This window comes from Rhipicephalus microplus, chromosome 8 (genome assembly GCF_043290135.1).
Source record: "Rhipicephalus microplus isolate Deutch F79 chromosome 8, USDA_Rmic, whole genome shotgun sequence".
NCBI lineage: Eukaryota > Metazoa > Arthropoda > Arachnida > Ixodida > Ixodidae > Rhipicephalus > Rhipicephalus microplus.
The window spans coordinates 32,531,584-32,549,344 of NC_134707.1; the positions used below are offsets into that span (position 1 = coordinate 32,531,584).

The following is a 17,761-nucleotide window of genomic DNA, read 5'->3' on the forward strand; positions in this document are numbered from 1 at the left end:
TGGTTAAATGCTGACTAGTATACTTCTTCAATGATGCTTAATGACGTCTCGTGTCTACGGAGTATTCTTAGCTGTGTATGGTCGTATAAAGACCCTTAGTTTACATGCAGTTACTGAAATTAGACATATTTTGATACATTACGTAATTCATTTCATAACAGAAGATGCAACATTTAATTTCACTTCTGACTGCGCTGCTTCTGGAGACAACAAACTGATAGACATACTAACGGGTGCGACCGTAGATTTTTCGTCTTAACGTGCACTCCTGGTACCTGGTACCTGAATTAGATTTGAAATGAAATGGCAGCATCAAATCTTTGCTACCATTACATGTGCGTTATAAGGGCAGAATTGATTTTAACGAATAATTGTTCAAGTTGATGTTCATTTGAATAGGGTTCTCAGGATATGGTGTTCACCGCAAAAACATCAGTTGTTAGCACACGCTCAACTGTGTGCACGTGTTGCGTTCTTTCACTCATCATGTATACAAGATCACTATTATATATACTTAAGTATGCCAATACCGTAAGCTATTACTGCTTGCTGAGCTGCGATCGGTAGGGAAGCTTAGTAAAGCTAACGGGAGATTTTTTTCCACGCCCTCTACTCTCTGAAGTAGCAAAGCAAATGGTTGATTGATTGATAGCACTTTGATTATTGTGTGCCTATATGGCCCCATACGAGCACATCACACCATGTAACGTAGCCAAGTGATATGTGACCGGAACATGGTAACACTTGGCCGTAAACGACAAGATGAAGGCTAGTAACTTTCACGGCAATGGAAACTGCTCGTGCTGGTAAGGAAACCATTGTAATTTATAAGTTGAAATCGCTGAGGCACTTCTCCTATGCCGGGTGCGTTGTGATGAGAATTTGTGAACAATCGCCTCATATGCCATGCAGAAACAACACCATCGTGCAAGACACAGATGTCTCCAGGGCAGTCGCAGGTGCCGGGGCAGCGGCCAAGCTGGAGATCGAGCACTTCAACGAATCCATTGCTCTAGAGGTTCGGAGACACCTCGAAGTAGTTGACGCCGAGTTCATGAACAGCATGCGTCACCGCGAAGTTCCGCTGATGTCCCTCTTCACTGCCGATGTATGTACCTTCATAAACCCATTGTATCTGACCCCCGACCAATTTCAACTAGTTGTTTAAAGCGAACTATACCCTATATTGTTAAAATTCACACACCGTAGTGGGAGAAATTTAGGGTATATTGAATCAGACGATGCTTACTGGCTCACTAGGAATGCTGAGTTGAACTCAGTAATGCTCATTTGTAGGATTGGAAGCCATGAAGAAAAAAGGTATGGCCGTTTAGACGTAGCTTGCGACCTCGCAGCGTTTAAGGAGCCCCTACCGGACGCGCTTGCTACAAATGAAGGTTTTCTGTCGGCCTATGGCACATTCATTTCAGTACCACTGGCGTTTTACACTCACTGCTCAAACTGGTGGCCCATACGACGGTAAAGACGCAGCTAGTTGAGCGAAGCAACAGTTAAGAACACTCAGGCTTGAAGAGATTAGAAATCTTTCAGCAGGGGGTGTCGCTGGCGCTAACCTTCCGACTGGCGATCTTGCCTTCTCGAAGGCAGTTGCTGCATTGAAGACCAGAAAATTTTACAGGAGTGGTGTTATAAAAAGCGGCTAGTTTGTGTTTCAACATTTCAATTTTCTGTGGTGCTCCTTGTTGCCCAATAAAGCGTACAACTAAACTTTGAAGTCAAATGGTCATTATACGTAGCCTTCAAGAATAATTGTGACTCATAGGGACGCTAGCAGCTGCCGAAGACACCAGAACTTGTGTAATTAGGCTGGGGTTATTAAAATTTTTAATGAATAAGCTTAAAGAGTTCTCCCTTTTGCTTTCACTTAGAATGCGTTTTTGTGATGTCGTAACGTTCCTTCAGAATTTTAGCAAAGGTAGCACACGTTGGCTAAAGAGCAACACTAGGAACGAAAAAGACGCACTCAAGCATTTCTTCCTCTGTGTTTCCATGGTTCGCGTCGTCCTTTCAGCCAGTTCGTGGTGCCACACGCTTTGCTGATTAAGCGAACAGCCCAATTTATTCTTAGTTGAACGATCGCGTGTGTTTCAAAATAACTGAAGGGCAGTTTTGAAAATTGTACAAACCATGCTAATTGCCAAATCGCAACTCATAACTGGAATGTCGACATCGGTGAAAGTGTTATACAAAGACCTATAAAAGTGAAAGTATATTTGCTTTGATGTTTTGTTGGTGGCTTGTCCTCAGTCAAAATTTTGAAGATCAATTAACACCGACCTGACTAGATTTATTGAGACTCTCAACTTCACAAAAGCTGGGTGCCTATGTTTACTGTTCTTACAGACTCAGTACGTGAAGAAGCGCAAGGCCGTCGTGGCGTCCCCTGGTCTCGTAAGCGTCATAATGAACGTCACACACAGCGCGGATCCCATCGCCACACTTCTCATTGGAGCACCCGTCATGCGAGCCATGGTGCCACGCCGCCAGGGTGCGTACAGGTGGAGATGGGCTAACCAGCACCACCTAAACCAGGCTACCCGCTGTGTCGAGAGTAAGATGGCATCGAGCAAGGCGATAGCCGAAAGGGTGAGTTCTGGTGAAATCGCGTTTGAGCCTTGTTCTGTTGCTCTATTTTATCCGTTCTACGACTGTATAGCGTTGCTTCACGACCGTGGCCACTGCATTTTCGATGGACTCAAAAACACTTTTCGCCGGTGTATTGACGTTTAACTGTGTGTTAAGGAACCCCGGGTGGTCGAAATTTCTGGTTCCTTCCACCAGAGCGTTTCCCATCACTATACCGTGTTTTTAAGATGTTACACAACAGTAGGCTTCACCCGTTCAGTAACAGTCAAAGTAAGCTGCGACACGCAACACTGATGTGTTGACAAATAACAGAGGTAGCTAATCAGTTAGTTACAAGTTTATCCTTTCCTAGTTATCTTTATTGCTAGAGTAAGTGTTTATTTCAACACAATTCGGTTGAAAAGATGTGGTTATTCTGGCACAATGATTCAGGAACACGTGAAGGAACACTTTACATTCTCATCCGGTTACGCTACGAATTGTGCTTGTAATAGACGAGTGCAAAAGGTGGATGGGAAGCGGGCGAAATGCACAGAAGTGGTTGCCAACAAGACTTACTTCTTTTTTTTGGTAGAACTGCCAAGTCAATTACTCCGCAGCTCTGTTTGTAGAAGATTTTTACAGTAGTGGGGGCCAAGAACTCCTAATGTTTAATTGCAAAAACTGTATAGGTGCTTATCAGCTTCAACCCAGCCAAACTAGAAAGCAAAGGCAGTTCATTTCGAGCAGCTTGTCATTGCTTCATTAGCATTTTTACATCTATTGCAAGGTTTTCTTTGCTTTCAAATGCGTACAAAGGGGGGAGGTGTTACTTATCGGTGAAGCTTTGTTCGCAACCCACTCTGCCACATTCAGACAATTGTGGAGCATCAGCCTGTTGGGGCACATTTGGTGCGAACACCTGTGCCTCCTTGTTTTAGACGATAACTACTACTCGAAAGTTACACCTTAACATGGCTTCCTTGAAGGCTTTCTCAACTAACACACCTGACTTGTTCGTGCACCCAACCTCATCCCAGGTTAAAACCGAGTCTGCTGTCCTGGAGCCATTGTTCGACGCCTACCGACGAAGCCTCGCCGATGAAATAGGACTTGGAACGCGCCTCACGCAGCAGTACAGCAACAACGAGTTGTTCTACGTGTTGTGGGCCCAGGGCCACTGCGATGACCCGCTAGCCGAAGTGGTCGTCAATGGTGTCGCCAACAACTCCGCCCACTTCGCCAAAACTTTCGGGTGCTCTCGCGGCGACAAGCTGTGGTCCGAGGACAAGTGCACCTTTTGGACATAGATCCCCCCCTGTCATCTTTGTTATGTATCCGTGTTTTTTTCTTCCAAACGCTTGTTGCTCGTTTTATTTTTAGGACCATTTTTATTGCTTGTATGTAGTGCTATAAAAATGCACTTTGGTTTACCGTTTACTTGTAATAACTTGTTCATCCGGAAGCACAGCCAGAAGTTTTTTTTATGGGGGGGGGGGGGAGGTGGAGAGGAGGAAAACAAGGCTGCTTTGATACATGTTGCTCCCTTCTTTCTGGTATCCCCACAGCCCTCTGGTGTCCCCGCAGACTTCTTCGCTTCACTTTTCCTACACCGCTGGTTGACAGGAAACTACTTCATGATACGATGAGTTCAGCGTCTCAGCTCTTCTGCGCCGCTGAGCAGCCATTTCGGTCTTCTTCTTCATGGCTATACCATACTTTCAAACGTCCCACTAGATATATGCAGCGCCGTTGCCGACGCGACCAGAGAGAGCAGCGCGGCTCGAGGTGCAACAGCCATGGGGTACGATCAAATTGCATCTGCCGCGGCCATGCCATCATTCCTCTGGAATGCGCAGAGCAGCGAGGCGCGTGTAGTGACGGCTTCTGGCGCCTGCGCCGCACTGCTCTTGTACGTGCACGCAAAGCCGCTTTGGCTCAGCCAGTGAAGTCATGCGGATTCACTTTTTACGTCATCTTGCCTCCGAGAAAGCTTAGTCATGAGTGTAGCTGACGCTACGCTAACGTTACGGATGGCTCCGCGGAAATTTCTTTCCCAGATGACCATTCCTCCACCCGTACAGCTGTGAAGCACGTTCGGAACGCGGACGACGTGCCCCAGAGAACGAAAAAAAACATAGCGGTACTACCTGAAAAGAGAACCGCCCACTTCGAATGTTTAAGATGTTCCTCGCGCATTGCGTGGGCTGTTAGTCTTAAACTGACGCTTTTATTTGCTTCGAGTCTGTATCCGAAAGCTTCACCGACAACGTATTCATGACGATCTGGCACCGTTACCGAGAGCCGTACTTGTTTTCTCTGAACTCTAGGCTTAGCCAGTGTTTCTACAAGCAGGACATGAGCTCGGTGATCTGCGGTAGCCCGAGTGCTACCGAATCATAGAAGTCGTACTAGGTACGAATGCTCGCTTTTTCTATTCCTTTTTAGATGGCGCCAGCAGCCTGAGAGTCGAAAACATAATCATCACTAGGAAATTTATGCAAGGTTTTTATGTTTCTGTCTCTGTCGCAGAGTTTGTTTAAAGATGAAGATGGAGCTCGAAAGGAAGTGACGATTAGCTGCAAGGGTTGTTGCGTTATATACCTAGGATAACACGCTGCTGTTTCTTCCGAAAAGATCTTTTGCCAAATAAACTTTATACCCAGAAGCATATGGGTGTGCCGCACCAGCAGTATTGTGAGCTTTTGGTTTGTGGCATCTAAGAATACAGGAGGCGGCTTCAAGCGTCAAGACAATGTCTGTTCAAATGGGTCGTGAAAGTTTGGGTGAAAAGCGGTTCAGAAGCTATTGCCACTGACATCAGCGTGAGAAGTTATGGGAGCTGCGATAGAACTGCGACGATGTGTGGAGGGAACAAACACTAATAATACAAAACCAAGTTTTATTCAAAGTTAAAACAATCACTAAGTTCCACGAATGACATTTTTTTCCCCAAACAATATTAGGTATACGCGCAATGAGCAAAGAATTTATGACTTATTTTTATGATTACAAAAAATCCTTTTCGTGGCGCCCTCTGCGCATGCTATAATTACTTGGTGCCGCCCTTGAACTGCATGGAAAGGCTCGCTTGCAAAATTCGTCTGCGATTGCACACCTTCTCACGTGTTTTAGTGCTCCGCACTGGCTTGTGCTCTCTCCTGTACGTCAAATTTTGTTGTGCGTTTTATCGTAGGTGAATATCTTGGGTGCAGTGTCCAAGGGGCAGCGGAACAATGTTGATTTTATTTACCGTGAGCGCTTTCGTCCGTACCTGCGGAAACGATGTGCTGTGCAAGGATGCAATAGCAAGAAAGGTATGTCTGGTGACCAATGTCTTCTGTATAAGAAGCAAGGGCAATTGTTCGGGGTACCGTGTTCGCTGGACTTTCATTCTTCAGTATTCTTGCAGCGTGTTTTCAGTGTTGAGCATGCGGGGCCTACGGTCATTTGCGTTATCTGAGAGTAGATCGCCAAGTTATCCATCGCTCTATTATTCGCATATGTACGGTAATTTATCGGAGTAAAATGCATGAAAAATAACTATCGCAAGTAGCTTCCGCAGATATTTTCGTGCTTATCACTATTGTGTGCAGTGTAATAAATTTGAGTTATTATGACCATTGAATAAATCTGAAGGGTCATAATTTTGGCGTGAATAGGTACCATTTTTTTCTGTTAAAAGTAAAGAACATCATCATTGTGCATGCTAAAGCACCACCGTATGTCTGAAACAGATAAGCAATGCGACAGATATGACAAGTATGCGCTTTTAGTTGCCTAATTGCATATTCGGAAAATGCCACAAACGTCGATTAAATGTTCAAAGTTGCCTTGTAAACCCGAGACAAAGTGAACGATAGCACACTGAACGATAGACAACATAACGCTTTAGTAATGAGTCAGTATTAGGTTAGCTGCGTTGACTTGAAGCACACACGCGGAAGACTTGCCGGCGATCACCATAGCGCGAGCCTTAAGCGATCACGGGCCTATGTGAAGTAAGTTCGCGCTCATGCACACAAAATGACGTCACTCGATCACCAGCTATTGCGTCACATGTCCTTTATTTTTGGTTCCATCGGAAGTGTTCCCTCCTCACCGAGATGGCACTAAGCCCCATGAGCAGATGATAAGCCGCCATTTTCTGAACGTATGGTCTTCTATGGAGCCTTCGCTGCCAGTTGTATCTACATTGGTCAAGAAAGCAGTTCGTTCAGTTCCTGTCACTCATGGAATCTCGCATATAATGGCGGGGCGCCGTGCTGCTACGGCGAGCCATATCGTAAACAAGGCTGCTGGTCACGCCTCGGTACCTTGCTTTGGGCAAGTGGTACATGTCTGTGCATACTCGAAACATTGCTTCTATATGTAGCATCCGAGACTGTTCAGTTTAACCAACGTGTGAGCTTAGAGTGTCTCGCTGCTAGAGCTGGCATTGTGTTGTGTAATGGAAAACACCTGTGAAGTCTTCAGACTTTGTCGGCAAAGTCTACAAAACCAAACGAGAGAAAAGAAGAAACGCGTTTGTTGCCAGACCTATAATGGTGCCCATGGCGCCTCTAGCGACATCATGCTCCGACTTAGAAGGATGTGCACAGTCGCTCACAAAAGGGAACAATCGTGGAATAATGGCACTTCCGATTTCAAGGCTTTTTGTGTTTTTCGCGCGTGACCAGAAGTCAGAGCGACGGTTCGTTCGCGTTATCAACACGACCAGCCAGCTGCGTGTGTTGGACGATAGGAATAGCTTTGCATATCACATAAGGCATCACTCCGCGATAGTACCCCTGCAGGAACCGTGACAGTGAAATCACTTCTGGCGTCTGTTACAAGCTGTCACCGTGTTCGCTGCCGCGTTAGCCCGAGGATGATAAGCAGTGATCGCTTAGTGAGTGAAGCGGCATGCAGTTTCAGCCAACGGGCTTGTCGCCTCCGTCGTAAATCTCGCCGAGAATTTGGTGTGGCCGCGTTTGCCTGAGGATGCATGAAGTCTGGCGAAAAAAAAACACGCAGGGTAACACTATGGTTCCCTCACGGTTGCTAACAATTTACGGTCTTTTCATATAAAATGGAAGCGAAAACGCTTCAAGCGTAGTGTCAAAGCACGGTGCAGTGGCAATCGCTACCGCTTTCGTCGTGTGGTCACGTAATTGATTGATTGATAAGTGGGGTTTAACGTCCCAAAACCACCATATGATTATGAGAGACGCCGTAGTGGAGGGCTCCGGAAATTTCGACCACCTGCACTGTAAGCAAAAGTTAGGCGAGATGGGAGTTTTTCCAGCACATGAGCCCAGAAAACTCCCCTGCCCCAATTATTTACTTACTGGTAGGGAGTGAACTCGGCACATGTCATCGTAAAACGCCCCCTGCTTAATCACAGAGTTTATGAACGACATGACCTTGTTAAACTCCCCAGGGAGTTTCAGGTCACGTGGTTACAAACTCTATATAGGAGCTTTAAAACCCTCTTTGGGCGTGACGTGTGTTTGTGTGTGTGTGTGTGTGTGTGTGTGTGTGTGTGTGTGTGTGTGTGTGTGTGTGTGTATGTGTGTGTGTGTGTGTGTGTGTGTGTGTGTGTGTGTGTGTGTGTGTGTGTGTACGGGCATATGTTTGCACGTCGGTACATCTGCTTTGTGTGGCTAACCGTGTAAGCATCAGTCAACAGGCAACGAAATTATAAGTGCAGCGAAGAATAGCAACAACCGGTTGGTATTTACTGTGAACATTTCAATATATTTTGCACCGTTAAACCACGTGCACATCCGTCTGATTCCTCAACGAAACGTCGTGAATGCCGCGCTTCAAAGGGCCGAGTAACAAAAAACTTCGAAGAATAAATTAATGGTAGCAAAAGTAAGCTGTTACGATCGTCAGCGGCTGCTCCTGGAGCTTCACCGTCAAAAACTTCGAAGCGGTCTGAAGTAGGCTTCGCTCGACTAGGCAGGCTGGCCGGCAACCGGTCTGTGAGTTGCGCCGGCGACGCGCTCGCCCCGTCTCCGCCGATAGTGGCTTCTAGGAGTGTCACCGGTATTTCACCGGCTATAACATCTAAGTGGTAAGAAGGCCTCACTATGCCGTCGGTATCAAGCCGGCATCGTATCGAGCTCGCACTGCGCGCCGGCCACCGCGGCAAGCGCTACGAGCTAGCACCGACCACCGGCAGGGCAAAGAATGTGTTTCACAAAAAATGAAGGCTGCTGGGATGTATAACAGTCTTCTGCGCCTTGCGACCGCAGCTGTCAATGACTAACTACAAGGCGAGCGCCGAACGAGGCGGAGTAAGATCGTCAGCGATTGCACCGTAAAACTTCGAAGCGGTTTGAAGTAGGCTTCGCTCGACCACGGCAGGCTGGTCAGCAACCGATGTGAGAGTTGCGCCGGCGACGCGCTCGCCCCGTCTGCGCTGATGGTGAGTTCTCGGAGGGTCACCGGTATTTCACTGGCTGCAACATCTAAGTGGTAGGAAGGCCTCGCTATGGCGTCGGTATCAAGTCGGCATCGTATCGAGCTCGCACTGCGCGCCGGCCACCGTGGCGAGCTCTGCGAGCTAGACATGCAAGGCATGCGTGCAACGGGAACAGCGACTGCGAACCATCGCATTCGTTTAAGTCTATCGCTCCGTAGCTTAAACTGCGTGGATAGCGGACACCAATTTCTGTGCATGGGAAAAACAACGAGACGTAAACTGCACATGAGCAAGCATTTTGTGATCGCCAGCTCTCATTCATCGAATCACCGTGCCGTACTCGTGAGTGAGGCCTAGTCGTCGAACGCGGTAGCGGCGATCTACCTCGGTTGATCCCTCGAGCTGCTAAATGTGCCTCGTTAATGTGTTCATTCAAGTCCGCGCCCACTTTGTGTATGATTCAGTGCACTTTACGGGTCCACAAACAGTACTGCTAATGCAAATTGAGCCCGTACGACAGAGCGTGAACTGATAAAACGTTTTCGCTATAGTAGAAAAATATTGAATATTAGGCAGGCTTAGGATAAAAGGCATGTGTGTTGAAGTGCTTACATTGGACCAACGCAAGTTCATACTTACGTCGTGCGTATTTATTGCTTAATTATTAGCGAAAAAAGGCTTTCACCAGGGCTGCATGGGAGGTAAGAATGTGGTGCCCATATATACCCGGTGACTATATGTCAGGTGTGCACTGCGTGTGGCAAGCTGTGGTGAGTGGGAGTATTGTGATATTAGGTGAACGTTGTGATAATGTTTGTGTACTGTAATCTTTGTTGTGCGCATCAAATGTAAAGTAATTAAAGTTGCGCATGGTACGGCTGCTGACGTAATTTTTTTCTCGGTCGATGAAAAAAATTTACTCCCATACTGACCCGAAGAAGTTCCCCAATGGATGTAAATAAAACCCCTCCTGGCACCATGCGAAAACCCCCTACTGATGGGGAGTAAATTTTTACTCCCTCCGGACGGTGTTTATAAAACTCCCATCGGGGCGTGCGCTAGAGGACAAGGTCATTAACTCCCATCTCGACTTATTTCTGTTTACAGTGTGGGGTTCTTTAACGTGCACCCCCCGTATCCTGTCAGAGCAGCTGCCGTGGTCGCTTTGACGCTGACGGCAGTGCACGCCTTTTGTGGTTTCTATCGTATTCATCGTGCCTATGACCGTTTTTTCCATCGGCGAATCCCCCTTTTCTGGCAGATGTAAGTATTTGTAGCAGATATCAAGGCCCGCTTCTTTGCCCAACTAATTTTGCTTAGCGTTGCAAGCGCTTACTATAAGTATATGGGTGACTCGGTCATTAGCTCACGAAATTGCAGCTTCCCAATGGTGGGCATTTATAAGCCAGTAGCACTTTGGTGCCCGGAGTTGCTTAGGTACATGGTTAAGCTATCGGTGTGTAATTCGAAAGAGTATGACAAGCTAAACCAGTAAAAAATTGAAGTAATTACGGAAGAAGCTTGTGCCCAGCCAGGGAAGTGACTCTGTAACTAACACGATAGACAAAAGACAGAGTCTTCGGTCATGAATAATCTGCCATTTGGGTGAAGCGATTCCATGGAAAGTAGTTGGCTCTTACAAAAGGGTCGTCGTATGTATACATCTATTCTTGATCACTTGAAGTTCTGGGCTTACATGGTTTTCGCAGTGCCCCACCGATCTCATTCAGACCGACAATAAGAGGTGGGATGTTTCGATAACAATAAACAACACTTCTGCGGATCGATCGTCTCAAACAGTTTAAGACGGTACAAACTAGTAAAGACATAAAGCACACTTCAGCGTCTCAGCGCTTTTTTCGTCGAACGCAATCGATGATTTGTGTTACGATTCTGCAGATATGTTTAGGCTTGATTTAAGCTTTCACAAGTATGATGCAATAGGATAATATTCTATTCAATGATGTTCCACACAATACTCTTGTGAGCGACCTTGTGTCAGACATACAGACCTTCCTCTTCGTGAACAGAGCTCTGGAGACATATGTAAGTAATGCATCGTGCAATGAGAGCGCATCATGTTTCACTCAGAGAGCGTTAATAATTATTGCACAAGTTAGTTCGAGTGAATCATCGTTAGAAAACACAAGTATAGTTGTTAAGATCAAAGGTCTGGCATAGTATTCGCTTAGCTATGCATTAAAATTATGTTGACTAACTGCATGCACTCACCATAACTTCTTCGGACACCTCTGCTGGTGACAATGAAACAACGTTTATCTCCGATGATCTCCACATTGCAACCGGAAGCCACACGAGAACATTACGGGCAGCAACGTGTAACGCTTGCTCTAGCTTCTGCTTGCTTGCACAAGCTTAACACTCTGGCCCCGCTGCGGTGGTTTAGTGGCTAAGGTACTCTGCTGCTGACCCGCATGTCGCGTGTTCGAATCCCGGCTGCGGAGGCTGCATTTCTGATGGAGGCCGCAATGTTGTAGGCCCGTGTGCTCAGATTTGGGTGCACGTTAAAGAACCCAAGGTGGTCAAAATTTCGGGAGCCCTTCACTACGGCATCTCTCATTATCATATGGTGGTTTCGGTACGTTAAACCCCACATATAAATCAAGCTTAACACTTTGTTTGACGTTGATAATGTCTGCAATTATTAATGCTCCAAATGCCTGAGACCTCATCCCGTCAGAATAACGCATAATTTCGTTGTTTTTTTCATGGTCCGACAGCAGCAGTTCTTGGTAAAACTAAATTTACAGTACCTCGGCGTCTAGGTGTGACGCCGCTTGCTGCGCAGTCGTCCCGACAGCGTTCGCGTCGGCCAAACTGCGCAACGCATTCCCGAAGAACTGAGCATCGGTCGCGGAGGTGGCGCCAGCGGAACGAACAAGTCAGTACTCTCATTCCAGAGTGTCGTTGAGAGCCTGCACCCAGTCCCTTACCGCCACGTTGGGAAAGGTGCCATTCTGGAAATCTTTCAGAGTATAGCGGCTGAATCCTGATTGCCGTTGTCTTCTGCAAAGCATCTACTCCCCGGGTCGGCAAAAAAGGCGACGTTGGCGTTTACTATCGTAGGCAGGTCGTCTTTGAGAATTCGTTCTAAGGCCCCTTCCAAGTCGGTCACCAGCCGTGGTCAGCTTACGCAAAAGTGAACGACCAGGGGAGACGCTCACCGTCAAGGGATTATTGTTGATGAACACCCTTACGGCCATTATTGTTTTATATTCAGACAAGATCGACGATCGTAGTACATGCTCCACGATCTCTTTGTGACTCTGGGCACCGCGTACTCGCAATTGCTTTAGCTGCTCGCGAGCTGAATTCAGCATTGTTTCAAATGACAGCTGCGTCGAGAAGTTTGATATGTAATGGAGGCAGCTTCCGTAAACGTGGCGCATGACACGGATGCCGGCTTCGTCTTCGACATTGCGTCCTGCGATTCAATGAGACACAATCAGCGAAGACACATCTGAGATCAAGATGATATCAACAAAGAAACGTTGTTTGTGACATAAGCGTTCATTTTTATGCGACATAATAATCATCATCATCAGCCTGACTACGTCCACTGATAGACAAAGGCCTTTCCCATGTTCCGCCAGTCAGCTCGGTCCTGTGCTCGCTGATGCCGATTTATACCCGCAAATGTCTTAATCTCACCTGCCCATCTAACCTTCTGTCTCCCCTAACCCACTTGCTTTCTTTGTGGATCCAGTTAGTTACCCTTAATGACCAGCGGTTATCCTGTCTACGCGCTAAATGTCTGGCCCATACTAGTTTCCTCTAATAACTAATATCACAGCGTAAGCTAAGAACAGTGGCGCCAAAGAGAACCACCTCTGATGCCGATTGGGTCTCCACCATGTTTATGAGGTCATCACGAGAGCATCCCAGACGGCGAAATAGAAAAAAAAAAAATACGTAGCTCGAAACTCCCGAAATGCATTTGGTTCACAATGAAATGCTTCCCATTCAAAATGGAAAGCTTTGATGTGCTAAGAGTAGTGCATAGCTAGACTGTTTACTGTATAAAAAATATTTTCTCTGACATGTTATGAATTATTATAACTTGAATGCAACTGGGTTAGCAAAAAAATTTTTTCACAGCTCCATGCAAATTTTGCGCTTTGCTCACACTACTCTGATCACAATCTGTGTAATATAAATACTTGTTTATTCCGTGTAATTTCTTAGAGAAGGTAAACGTTACGAATATGTCTTGACTAGGCACTCATGAGATTGTAGTAGTTTTGGCGGTAAACTAAATGAGCACAAGAAGGTGAACAACAAACGGAATTCGGAAAGGCTTCCTACACATAACGCTGCTCACTGAAGCTGTTGCACGTGCATGAGAATATTTCGGCCGTTACACCTTTAGCCATTCGGAAATAACGGTTTTGATTAAACACTGTACCAGTCTTCCCATTAAAACAAACATTCGTACCATAGAAAACAACACATGCAAATAGCGTGAGGCGCCTTCTAAGGCAGGCACGCAAAAGCGGCTGCTTCATGAACGCAATGCTTTGTGCTTCCATTCACGTTGCAACTCATCCTGTGCGTTGGCGTGTAAAAAGGAATTAAGTAGCAGACATATCCTTCGCGCAAAAATAATTTGTAATGCCAGCAAACAATAACCAAAATAAAGCAAGGGTTTGGCACCCGAGAGCTGCACCGCTTCTATAGGCGCCACTGTACAAAGCTTTGCTGTTTTCCCGATAGATGGTGCAGCTAGCGTGCTCGCCTGCCCACGGATAGATTTTTCAAACACCGCACTCATGATCACCAACGAGTGCGCTATGCAGAGCCTGCTACGCATCTCAAAGGGCAAGCTTTCAGCTCACTCCTTCTTACTTTGTCCGCTAGATGGCAAGACTTGTCGATTGGCTCATCTATACAATGATATATCGAGCTCCTTTATTCTCAAAAATATTTGAAAGAGTTCCAATAAAATAGTGCGAATTCTAAGAAAAACTTTATACGACGCAGAAGGAGAAAAAATATGTCTACACTAGTAGTAGTGGTTCAATTGTCACAATATTTTTGGGCTGTAAGCATAATCATAGTTATCTCTAGTCATGTGATGACCTTTTTTTTAATCATGTTAATTAACATCTAATAATGAATAACAATTTATTATTGCTGCCTGAGATGAAGGTTGAAAGTTTACATGTTCCAACAGAGCTTTATTTGAGCAAGTTTCTGTTACAAAAGTTCCTTAGGTGTACCACGTTTGAAAGGTTTATAGAACGTTACAACACGTACCTCAGCAGCTCTTATCTTCGGACTGGGTAGGCTGAATTCAGTTGTCTGCAGTGGGGAAAACGGTGTTTCACGGGAAAATATTATCAATTGGAAATTCGACCTGTGAAAGCGGATGAAGTTCAAATCTGCCTGCCGCTTGCTGTGGCATGACTTCAACATTTCTAAATGCTAACTTGTTAAGTACTTCGAATGAATGAAGCTCAATACATTAGGTGAGAAGAAAAATTGCATGGCTCGTGAGATGTTTTAGGGAAATGCTTTAGAAATCTCATCAGTTTTTACCTTTGCAAATAGTTTTCATACTTGGGAATAATAACGTACTACTTGGAAATAATAATAAGCGCAAGGTATAAAAGTCGAACGCACATATATCCTACTGAAAAAAAAGATAAAAAGATAGTTGCACATACATGTAGGTTGGTTCATATGTAAAATATTTTTCCTGCCGCGCATATATTCGAGTAGATATTGCCCCTTGTGGGAGCGCTCGTAAAAGAGGATGACGACCGCGGGCGCACTCCGTGCACGCGGTAAACGGCTGCAAACAGAAATAGTTGTAACGTTTTCAATTTTTAAGTTCCTTTACTCTAAAATAAAATAATACTTTATAAGACCACTCAATGATTGGCCGATTCCCCACAGTGGGTATGAGCCACAAGTAAAGGGCAACAAGAACAAGAACTAGTCGCAGCTTAGCTTTCGCTGAGTAAAGACGCCGAGTAAAGCGTCCGTTTACATTTCTCTCGAAGTCTTGGCCTTTTCACTGAGAGGTTCTGGGTGAGTCGCCGGCCGAAACCACCACAAACGTGGGGCAATTTGCTGCTAGGATAGTTCGTTTACGATGGCAAGCAGGAGACCGCAGATTACGCGGGGGATAAAAAAAAAACCAACAAATTCGTGCTTGTCATATGCTGTGTATGTTGTTCCATGTCCCGTAGCTAATTTGCGCTCTTCAGCGCTGCATCTATGCAGCTACAACAAATATTCGTTACATGTGGGTAACATACGTACGTTTCCTGCGAAGCAAATGGTGGGCTGCTTCTTTTCCTTCATAATCTCAGCCGATGAATTGCCTGCTTGCTTGTTTGCTCGTTAAAACAGGCTCCTACCCACTATTAGGCATTTCCCAAGGAGCCACTGGTAAATAAAACAATGCGACAAAGGCAGTTTGCTGGTTTTTTTCTTGACAATTTACATGTGGCTTCTACCCTCAAAGGGGATCGGCCATTTTGACCAGCGGGTAATAAAAAGAAACATTTTAAATTTAGATTCAGGAAAAATACTTAAACGGTCGTCTAACGGTTGTATGTATAGGAATATATATTACAATGAGTTATTGGGAAAAAGTTCAAATATTGCACTCTGCTGTTCTTTGTTTTTTCAACAGTTCATCATTTAACCTCAACAGTAGCTCATCTGTTTTGCTTCAGCAGCTCAAATACAGTGCACGTCCGGTGCTCTAAATGACTGAATCATTATCATATACAATAATCTTATGTAAGTAACTCAAGCATGCATCTGCCCAATTGTAGTTTCAAATAGGGATACGAATAAAAGTCGGCTCTATCGTCTGTACTCAAGTGCGTCCAGGGAATCATTTTGAACTCTATAACCGTGTTTTATACCCTCGTATAAACGCCTTCGCCCGAAGAAAACTGTCGGAGATTAAATAAAGTTTATTCTCGCATTTAGTATATCTATTGGGTGTTTGAGAAAAGTTGGGTATATATGTACCTTCAATAATTCAACACGTGGTATTCTCTGTTCGGTGAAGGGATACTGCCACCGAAAACGGTCATGTGTAAAGTCTGGAATCAATGTCGGGAGAACTTGTGAGCACCATAATTTCAGAGTACAGTTGCAGCCTCGACTCCTTGTCTCTTAGTGCTTTGCTAGAAAAATATGAATGTCTTTTTTATATGCTAAAATGTTTAGTTGTTCTACACATTAAGGATTCTATTACTGTTAAAGATAGACAAGGTAACTCTGTATACAATATTTTCGCTATGAAATAACTGTTCTCTGAACGTTGAAGCCAAAATTAGCGTTGGTGTGTTTACTTTCTCGTAGAATTGGGTAAACGAAATACAACAGATGGGTAACAGCAACTGATTATTTGTTAAGTTTGCGCGTCAATATTAGTTATTTACCATCAACGCGAATGCTACCAACGTTACCGCAAGATTACTAACATGGTTTGATGATATGCAAATTACCATCGGCGTTTGGCGTTTATGTATATCTCGGCCCTGAAAATCAGGGACACATGCCCGAACAGCTCCGATCATAATGTATGTTTTCGGCGTTCAGAAAAAAAACAGTGAAATCTTATTGTAGTCGCGAAATATCTTTGTTGAGAATAATAGAGATGATTAAATTCATACGTCAAGGTTTTATGAAAATTCATAATAGATGGTACATGGTGGTTTAATTATCCATTTTTATTGTGGCAGAACATCTGCATGCTCTTGAATTCAAATGGGAGGGGGGGGGGAATGATGTGGTACTGTGGTTTTGGTTCCGGTTTGCGAACTGGTTCACTGGCCTTCAAGGGGTACACTGCTTCTGTATATAATGCCTGTACCAAGGCCTCCTGGAAAAAACTATGCCTGGAACGTCGCTCTCTCCTGAATCGGGAACCTCCTTCTAGCACGCAATATCGGAGACTATTCCTCCTGCCTTGTGTTGTGACCAGCCGCCGCGGGAGAGCGCTCGCCTCCGCACCACTCAGTCACGTGACATAACTGTACCGTTCAGTCACGTGACATCACACTTGCTCGGGGGCATGCTGTAAGAGTGCTCGGGGGCAACTGTGAGAGCATTGCTGTGTTCGCAGGGGCCATCGCTTCCGAAGGGTGTGGGTAAATTATGGGAGTAGGGCACCGTGTTCGCGGCTCACGTTCCAGGCATAATTTTATTAAGGAGGCCTTGCCTGTACATGGTGATAAAGAAAATTGCGTGAGTGTTCTTGTTGGTCTCAACTATGGCTGTCTTTTTCTCGGCCAGCGCTCTGTGTCCGGGACCCTTTGATCTTCATCGGCGTCCTGTCCAACCACGTCCAACACCGACACAAAAGGCCTTAAGATTCTAAGGCGTTCTGTTTATACTTACACTAGGAACCATACCTCATATCCTGATAGTTGTGACTCAGAAGTAGCTCTCAATTGCATGCGCGAAGTTTTCTGTATTTGCCTATTTTTATACTGGAAGTTTTATCGATATTATTTGTGGTTACTATCAGTCCTAGTACGTAATGCGCGCAGGACAGTAGTGGGTATGCAATAACCCTCGAATCACTGCACTCAATACGGCAGGCTCTCAACCTTGATTCGCTGCGAAGCCATAGCATCTGCATCTTCCCTTGGACATATCTGTTACGAAGTTCAAGCACGTACCACCAGCAAGTCCACGAAGACAGCAGGACGCGATCTGAGCAACCTCCTCTTCCTGACACCGCTGATACCCGAGATGCAACCGCAAAACAAG

At 45.3% G+C, this 17,761-nt stretch overlaps 1 protein-coding gene across 1 annotated transcript in view; it reads left to right on the forward strand.

Moving 5' to 3' along the window:
* LOC119165755 (uncharacterized) overlaps positions 1-17,761 on the forward strand; it is a 52,347-nt gene that overhangs the window by 12,272 nt on the left and 22,314 nt on the right. Inside the window, exons 8-10 of the mRNA XM_075871470.1 lie at positions 913-1,108; positions 2,365-2,607; positions 3,627-5,903. Coding sequence (XP_075727585.1) covers positions 913-1,108; positions 2,365-2,607; positions 3,627-3,896 — 709 coding nt within the window. The 3' untranslated portion in view covers positions 3,897-5,903. The remainder of the gene's footprint in view (positions 1-912; positions 1,109-2,364; positions 2,608-3,626; positions 5,904-17,761) is intronic.